The sequence below is a fragment of the Rutidosis leptorrhynchoides genome, chromosome 5 (assembly GCF_046630445.1).
Source record: "Rutidosis leptorrhynchoides isolate AG116_Rl617_1_P2 chromosome 5, CSIRO_AGI_Rlap_v1, whole genome shotgun sequence".
In the NCBI taxonomy this organism is placed as follows: domain Eukaryota; kingdom Viridiplantae; phylum Streptophyta; class Magnoliopsida; order Asterales; family Asteraceae; genus Rutidosis; species Rutidosis leptorrhynchoides.
The window spans coordinates 285,060,305-285,070,077 of NC_092337.1; the positions used below are offsets into that span (position 1 = coordinate 285,060,305).

The 9,773-nt window shown below is 32.0% G+C and overlaps 1 protein-coding gene and 1 non-coding gene across 2 annotated transcripts; both read left to right on the forward strand.

The window, feature by feature from the left end:
- The first annotated feature begins 1,153 nt into the window (after nt 1-1,153).
- On the forward strand, nt 1,154-1,260 carry LOC139850881 (small nucleolar RNA R71). The gene has a single exon (XR_011760257.1). It is a non-coding gene; the product is annotated as a small nucleolar RNA R71 (small nucleolar RNA).
- A 6,679-nt stretch (nt 1,261-7,939) lies between these two features.
- LOC139849411 (uncharacterized) lies at nt 7,940-9,006 on the forward strand. Its single transcript, XM_071839067.1, has 2 exons — nt 7,940-8,536; nt 8,680-9,006. The coding sequence occupies exons 1-2, from the start codon at nt 7,940-7,942 to the stop codon at nt 9,004-9,006; spliced, it is 924 nt and encodes a 307-aa protein (XP_071695168.1).
- The last annotated feature ends 767 nt before the right edge of the window (nt 9,007-9,773 follow it).

Genomic DNA, 9,773 nt, shown 5'->3' on the forward strand with positions numbered 1-9,773 from the left:
ACTAAGTAGACAAGGAATAATAAATTCACCCGGATCACCTACCCTAGGTGGAGGTTTTGGTGGAACTGTATTCACCGGGTTTACTTCTACGGTTTTTGTTTCTTGTACTTCCTTATTCTTTTTCTTCTTCTTCTTTCCAGAGGTATCACAATCTTTATTACCTATCACTTGCTCATACTCAACTCCTTTTATTGAAAACGGGATGGGTGGTTTATATGGTTCCACCACTGGCTTTACATACTCGGGTGGTGGTGGTGTTGTAAATTCTTCATTGTTACTCTCATCTAAAACCTTCCCATCTTCTGGAGCTGGTTTTTCAGAATTTGTTGAAACCATATTAACATTCTCATTTCGAGGATTTACTTCAGTATTACTCGGTAGCTTTCCTTGTTCCCTCTCACTCATCATGCTAGCAAGAGTACCAACATGTTTTTCTAGATTCAAAATAGAAGCTTGTTGAGTTCTTAATGACTGATCAAACCTATCATTTGTTTGGGTTTGAGATGTAATAAATTGTGTTTGAGATTCAACTAGCTTTGCCATTATTTCTTCTAGATTTGGTTTTTTCTCTTCGGTTTGTTGTGGTGGTTTATACAAGCCATGTCTTTGTGGATTGAAAGTGTTGTTTTGAGTTGGTTGGTTATTCGAACCTTGTTGGTTATACGAGTTGTTGTTGGGTCCATTTGGATTGTAAAGAATGTTTTGATTTCGATTGAAGTTTATCCTTGGCGGTTGATAATTATTTTGATAATTACTTCCCGTCCTTTGGTTCATATAGGAAACATTCTCTCATTGTTCCATCGTTGGTTCAATGTGACAATCTTTCAATAAGTGTGGTCCACCGCATTGCTCACAACTGATTCGTATTGCGTGAATATCTTTATTCATCTTTTCCATTCGTCTTTCAAAAGCATCTATTTTTGCGGAAACGGAATCAAAGTCATGGCTAGAATCGGCTCTAGCCGCTTTAGATGATCTAACGATATCTTTTTCTTGGTGCCACTCATGAGAGTGGGAGGCTGTATTATCAATAATTTTGTAAGCTTCAGTTGCGGTTTTCTTCATGATGGAACCACCAGCTGTTATGTCGATGTCTTTTCTTGTAGCAACGTTGACACCTTGATAGAATATTTGTACTATATGATAAGTGTCTAAACCGTGTTGAGGACATCCTCTCAACATCCTTCCGAATCTTGTCCACGCCTCATATAATGTTTCATTTGGCTTTTGTGTGAACGTAACAATTTCTCCTTGAAGTCTCACGGCTTTAGATGCCGGAAAGAATTGTTTAAGAAATTTTTCAACTAAAACATCCCATGTATCAATCGCCCCTTCAGGTAACGATTCTAACCAATCTTTGGCTTCTCCCTTTAAAGTCCAGGGAAACAACATGAGATAGATCTGTTCATCCTCAACTTCTCGGATTTCGAATAGTGTACAGATCCTATTAAACGTACGAAGATGTTCGTTTGGATCTTCCTTCGGCGCACCACTATATTGGCACTGATTAGTTACCATGTGTAGGATTTGTCCTTTGATTTCATAATCTGGAGCATTAACTTCTGGCTTAATAATGGCGTGACCTTAGCCCGTGCGTTTAGCTCTCATTCGATCTTCCATACTTAGAGGTTCCGTTACTTCCATAATTGAATTCGTTGAATACGAATCACTAGAGGACTCTGATTTAACGGTTTGTGGTTCAGGATCTTGGAATTGTCCTTGAATATCCTCCAGTTTCTTAGTTGTGAAATCGGGTTCAAAAGATGGATTGTCGGAAATTTGAATTGGAGTATTTGTTCGACTGGATGATGATTCTAAAGAAAAATCAACGGCGACAATATTTGCTAAATGTCTTGATCGAGTTACAGGTGGTGAACGTATGAAAGGTTGTAAACGTTTTGCTCGGTGCATTCACAGAATATCCTAGTAGTTATAAAAAAAAAGAAAAACTTAAATAAGCTATCCAATTAATAGACTTTTCTGATTTTTGCCCACGTTTCGAATAGCCAAAAGATGCAGCAGAGGGGCAGGATTCGTTTGGTCTCAATATAATTGAGTACTGTTTGGCTCCAATAACCCGGTCCACGTACAAATCCAACTATTACTACGAACCAGAAAATTTTGATGTCTATCAATTTAACCACTTAAAATAAATTTTCGTAATTTTAAGAAATTTAGAGAAGAAGTAGAAAAAATTCTAAGTCCTAAAAACTAGAATGGCGAGAAATAAGAGAGAAAAAGAGTGCGCGTCGAAAAGTGTCGAAAAATGAAAAAGACGAAGAGTGGTTTGTAAACACGCGGTTAATCCAACCTTATAACTATCACTATCTTAAAATTAAAACTACAAATAGAGATCACTAATTGGAATTGTAATTGATACATAGGTAAACGGCGTCGAAAAATACGAAATAAGAAAATAGCACGAAAAATGGCGTCGCAAAATTCTAAAGCACCTAATACTTAGTCTAAGGAATAAGCACTTAAGGGATTTTACGGCAAAGTCTAAAAATTCTAGAAATAAAAATAACTATGCAAAACTAAACTTAATACTAAAAATTGTAACTATAGTCTAAAAATCTAAAGGTAATAAAACTAAAAAAAATAAATTATTATTTATTATTTTTAAAAAAAAAAAAATTTTTAAAATTTTTTTTATTTTTTAAAAAAACGAATTTTTTTTTTACAAATTTTTTTTTTTTTTTTTTTTTTAAAAACGAATTTTTTTTCTTACAAATTTTTTTTTTTTTTTTTAAAAAAAATGATTTTTTTTTTTACAAATTAATAATGTTTTTATAATTATTATTTTTTTCAAAACTTTTTTTTTTAATTCATTTACTATTCATGAATAGTAAATGAAAAGAAATTAATTAATTTACTATTCACATGAAAGCGACATTATAGAAATTATTAATTATAAGTTACATAATATACCCCTGAAGTATTTAATAAATACGACTTTTTAAAACTTTTACGATTCAAAATAGATTCTAAAATATTATTATATTATTATATTTTATTTTAATATTATTATATTATTATATTCTATTTCAATATTATTATATTATTATATTTTATTTCAATATTATTATAATTAAAAATATAGCGTTTTAGCGCTCCCCGGCAGCGGCGCCAAAAACTTGATGTTAAAGCGAAGGGGTACGAAATATACTTATTTTTATTACGAAAAGCGATACAAAATTACACAAGTTTTATTAATTTACGGATGGGATATACCTAAACCTTGCTACAACACTATATGCAGTGTACCTAATCGTAGAGTAGTGTAGTTTTTAGTAAGTCCGGTTCGTTCCACAGGGAGCTGGTGATACTTACTATATTTTTAACTATATTTATACAAAATATATATAATTATATAAGTAGTAATATTATTATAAAAGGGGGGTTTTACCGTTTAATGACCGGTTTGTCGATTCTATATTTTAAGCGTAAAGATAAATGACGATAATTAAAGTGCGTAAAATAATGACAATAAATAAAATTACAGTAAATAAAATTGCGAGTAATAAAATGACAGTAAATAAAGATACGATGAGAAATATAATAAAAGAATTATGCTTATTTAAACTTCCGTAATCATGATGTTTGACGTGTTGATTTTAATTTATTACCATGGGTTAATTGTCCTTTGTCCTGGTTTATTTGATACGTCTATCTGGTTTTTGTCCATAATAGTCCATCGGTTATAAATATAAAGTGCGAGTATCCTCGTCAAATTACCCTTATACCCGAAGTCAAATATTCCAACTGATTAAGGATTTAAACTGTGACGCAGTTATCACTTCTGTCAACAATTACACCAGTTATCACTGTATGTAATCCACCCCTGTTTTAATTAGTTTATGAATATTAATTCATCCACTTGATCAGAATGAATAATCAATTACCCAACCCAATTGATTAATTAAATGATTATAACAGATTCCATATGAACATCACTAAATAGGACAACCATAATCATTATTAATTATTAGGTTAATTAATTTGAAGATAGGTTCGACAGACTCCAATGAGTTGTCACTCAATTAGACAATACCCCCCATCTATTAATAGTCAATAGTTCAATTTCCACAAGTGTCGGTCTTTTGCCCAAACCTTAATTATGGTCCAAAGTTCAATAACCCCTTCTTAATATTTTAGCCCAACATCACGATTACTTCGGCTCAAATAAGCATAATAATAACTTAGTTACGATACATTAATTTAAAAAGGAAGAACATAGCTTACAGTGGTGATTAATCGCGTAGCGTTACACGGGCAGAGTTTCGACTTTAAAACCCGTAAAACATTTCTTACATTAACCCAACTAAACCATAACTTTATTATTAAAATTAACTTAAATTAAAATTATAATATAAATATATATTTCTTTACAGAAGGAAGAAAGAAAGAAAAGGTGTACTTAAATTCATCGATTACATGGCCTTTTATAGGCAAATGATTAATTTGAATTTTCACTTATGACCCCTGAACTATGCTCAATTAACAACTTTTTATTATATAATATTATTCTTATTATGAATTATTTAAATATTATATTATATTCTTGTGCATAGTTGACTTGTACTTTCAGCTCCGTTGCGTCGAGCGTTGAAAGTTAGTTCATGTCCCGATTCCGGATTTCCGAACGCCTTTTCGTACAATTTAATATCGTGTACTTTGCGTTTTGTGACTTGTACTCTTGTCATTTTGAGACGTTCCTCATCAATAATTTGAACCTCTTGAATTGTATCTTGTACTTTTTAGCTTTTTGGACCTTTGTGTCTTCAAATCGTCATTTTCGCCTTTTGTCTTCGCACTTATTTAATATAAACGGATATCACTTGAAAATGGAACAATTGCAACTAAAATCTTGTCTTTCTTGGGGAATAATGCTATGAAATATATGTTCCTTTTTAGCCTTATCATATATATATATATATATATATATATATATATATATATATATATATATATATATATATATATATATATATATATATATATATATATATATATAGATTCGTTTTAAATTACATCATATTTATTTTGTAACTTATTTTACATATTTCATTTTTATGTTTAAATTATATTTTATAACTTCAAATTACTATATATATTTACATTCATATATATATGTATTCATATGTATATATATATTTACATATTTATTTACACATAACTGTCTGTGAATCGTAGGGAATAGTCGAAGGGTAATTGAATGTAGACAGTTTCAAAATTTTGTAACTCAATATTATAGACTTTGCTTATCTTGTCAAAATCATATAAGATTTAAGTTTAAAATTGATCAGAAATTTCCGGGTCGTCACAATTCAAGCTGTTATGGTTTCATATTGAACTTAAGTTTATGAATCTAAATAGAAAAAGTATAAGTTTATAGTCGGAAATACAGGTTACAAGTTGTTTTTGTAAAGGTAGTCATTTCAGTCGAAAGAACGACGTCTAGATGACCATTTTGGAAAACATGATTCCACTTTGAGTTTAACCATGATTTTTGGATATAGTTTCATGTTCATAAGAAAAATCATTTTCCCATAAGAACAACTTTTAAATCAAAGTTTATCATATTTTTTAATTAACTAACCCAAAACAGCCCGTGGAGTTACTACGACGGCGTATATCCGGTTTTACGGTGTTTTTCGGGTTTTCAGGTTTTAAATCATTAAATTAGCATTACATATAGATATAGAACATGTGTTTAGTTGATTTTAAAAGTCAATTTAGAAGGATTAACTTTTTTTTGCGAACAAGTTTAGAATTAACTAAACTATGTTCTAGTGATTACAAGTTTAAACCTTCGAATAAGGTAGTTTTATATATATGAATCGAATGATGTTATGAACATCATTACTACCTCAAGTTTTGTGGATAACCTACTGAAAGTGACCAAAAATTGATCTAGCTTCAAAGGATACTTAGATGGTTTGAAAGTTCTTGAAGTAGAATCATGACACTAAAACAAGTTCAAGTAAGATTTTCACTCGAAATAAGATTGTTAAAGTTATAGAAATTGAATCAAATTTTGAATATGAATATTACCTTGTATTAGAAAGATATCTTACTATAAATAAGAAAGATTTCTTGAGGTTGGATGATCACTCAAAGTGGATTTGCAAGATTGGAAGTAAGCTAGCAAACTTGAAAGTGTTGTTGGTGTGTTCTTGAGTAGTCGTTTTATAACTTGGTTTATGTATGGATTTATGAACTAGATTGAGCTAGATTTTGATGAAGATGATGAAGAACACTTAGAACAATGGAAGAACACTTGAGAGGGAGTAGTTTGATGCATGTAAGTTGCAAAATGAAAGTGTTTGTGTACACTCTCATTCACGTGAATCTTGCTCCATCATATAGGCTCCATTAGTTTGTTATTTTGTGAGATATTTCATGCTAGATGTTAAATGATGGTTCCCACATGGTTAGGTGACTCACATGGGCTGCTAAGAGCCAATCGTTGGAGTGTATATACCAATAGTAAATACATTTAGAAGCTGTGTATTGTACGAGTACAGATACGAGTGCATGCGAGTAGAATTGTTGATGAAAATGAATGAGGATGTAATTGTAAGCATTTTTGTTAAGTAGAAGTACTTTGATAAGTGTCTTGAAGTCTTTCAAAAGTGTATAAATACATATTAAAACACTACATGTATATACATTTTAACTGAGTCGTTAAGTCATCGTTAGTCGTTACATGTAAGTGTTGTTTTGAAACCTTTAAGTTAACGATCTTGTTTAATGTTGTTAACCCATTGTTTATTATATCTAATGAGATGTTAAATTATTATATTATCATGATAATATGATGTATTAATATATCTTAATATGATATATATATATATATATATATATATATATATATATATATATATATATATATATATATATATATATATATATATATATATATATATATATATATATATATATATATATATATATATATAATGTCGTTACAACGATAATCGTTACATATTTGTCTCGTTTTGAAACCCTTAAGTTAGTAGTCTTGTTTTTACATATGTAGTTCATTGTTTATACACTTAATGATGTATTTACTTATCATTTAACATATTTAAACATAGTGTAACAATATCTTAATATGATTCATATGTATTTAGTAAGACGTTGTTATAACGATAATCGTTATATATATCGTTTCGAGTTTCTTAATTCAATAAACTCATTTTTGTATATAATTCATTGTTAATAAACCTAGTGAGATACTTTCTTATCATAATATCATGTTAACTATATATATATATATATATATATATATATATATATATATATATATATATATATATATATATATATATATATATATAACATCATATAATTTTTACAAGTTTTAACGTTCGTGAATCGCCGGTCAACTAGGGTGGTCAATTGTCTACATGAAACCTATTTCAATTAATCAAGTCTTAACAACTTTGATTGCTTAACATGTTGGAAACACTTAATCATGTAAATAAAAATTTCATTTAATATAGATAAACATGAAAAAGTTCAGGTCACTACAAATAGGCAGCCTGCCATTTCCCTATCTAGGACTCCCCGTTGGTTCAAAGATGAAAAAGACTAAGGATTGGTCGCTAGTTGTTGAGAAATTTAAAAAAGAGTTTCGGAATGGAAAGCTAGAACGGTCTCCTTCGGTGGTCGTGTTACTCTTATTAAGTCGGTCCTCAATAGCCTCTCGTTGTACTACTTATCACTCTTCCGTGTCCCGCTATGTGTCTCCAAAAAACTCGAGTCTATTAGAAATAAGTTCGTTTGGGGCGGGACGGGGTCGGGTAAACACACCTCTTGAATAAAATGGGAAACCGTTATGAACTCTTATGAGAATTGGGGGGGGGGGGGGGGGGGGGGGGGGGTTAAATATCGGATCACTTGTAAACAAGAACCTTGCTCTATTAGGGAAATGGTGGTGGCTGTTCAAAACCGAACCCGACGCCTTTTGGCTAAAAATTATTACAAGTTTTTTACGGGATTTCTGGGGGGGTTACCATCAGGTTCTAGCCATTCACAGCAACCCCCCACGGGGAGCATTTGGTCAAGCATTATTAATGCAGGTTACGCTATTGAAAATTGTGGAGTCCCTTTCGCGAATTCCTTTCGGAGACTAGTTGGCAATGGAGCAGAAACTTCCTTCTGGGAGGACATCTGGATCGAGAATAGTAGTTTGAAAGATAAGTTTCCTAGACTTTATCTATTGGAAAGTGACAAGCAAACGACGATATGTAACAAATTGATTTGGAATGGGACAAGTGTTAGTTGGAACTGGAATTGGATTAGCACTCCTAGGGGACGTACACATGGTGAACTCGAAGAATTGATCAACTTATTATCTGATAGAACTTTTGACATCAGCAAAAATGATTCGTGGGAAAGGGTTTTAGCCTCAAATGGAGCGCTTACGGTTCGCAAGCTAAATAAATTAATTGATGATATTTCACTTGCATCGTTCACTTCTAATATTGGTACTGAAAGGAACTCTTTGGTCCCAAACAAGTTAGAGGTATTTATTTGGAGGGCGATGAAATGCCGATTACCGGTTCGAGTCGAGCTCGATAAAAGAGGATCGATCTTCATAGTGTCCGATGCCCTCTTTGTGATGACGACCTCGAAACGGTTGAACATTCGTTGTTATTTTGTAAACAGGCAATGGATATATGGGATCGAATCTTCAAATGGTGGAACCTAGGAAATGTTTCAAATCTTAGCATAAATGAGATGTTTCGTGGAAATTCTTCTAAGAGGATGACACCTTTCGGTGTCGAACTTTGGCAAGCGGTGGAGTGGTTTTGTGGTTATTTGATTTGGAGAAATAGGAACCAAGTGGTTTTCAATCGTAAAGGGTGGAACGCTCCTTTAACTGTATATGAGATTCAAATCAAATCTTTCAAGTGGATTTCCCATCGTTTAAAGAACAAGAAAATCGACTGGCTTATGTGGTTGGAGAATCCTGGTGTAGTTAACGCATACTGACATGTTCGAGTTGCTGCTCCCTCAGCAGCTTTATTTTATTTTGTTTTGTGTATTTATGTATAGTTGCTCTTGCTAGTTCTTCTCTAGTTTAGTTTCGCGTTGGGGTCTTGTTTTTTCGTTCTGGGCTTGTTGCCTTGCCCAACCCATCTTGTAATTTCTTTTTTATTTTATAAATTCATCTTGCTTTTCAAAAAAATAAAAAAATAAAATAAAAAAAAAAATAACTCGACAATGTAGTTCTGACTCCAATTGTACAGCTTCTTCATTTACAATGGAAGAGCCACCTTATATGACACCACCTTACAGGACTCCCATCAGTTCATTAGGTCTGAAATTCAGACTTTTCGGATTCAATCTCCAGGCGTTAAAATCAGTGTTGATCTTGTCTTCCCTGTTCGATAACCAAATATGGGACACCACTTTTGTATTGTTTAATATGTTTTCATTTAGGATAGCATTTCAACTCTCCACTGGAGCATGAATTAATTTATTCCTTTTGACCACATTAATATATATCTCGTTCCAAAACATACCTCATTAATCACTTTCGATCCAATGTTGAAACTTGCCGAACTAACCGCAATCAAGACCCCCTAAAGGCGTTGTAGCTGAGATGCCCCACCAACAGATTCGACTTCTCCACAAAGGCAATATGAAAGAACATTCAGTAAACAAATAGTCACTAGTTTCCTCATTTCTGCAACAAAATGGACATAGGATTGATTCCAAAACCACGCCTCTAGCTGCTAGATTTGAGCGACTGTTCA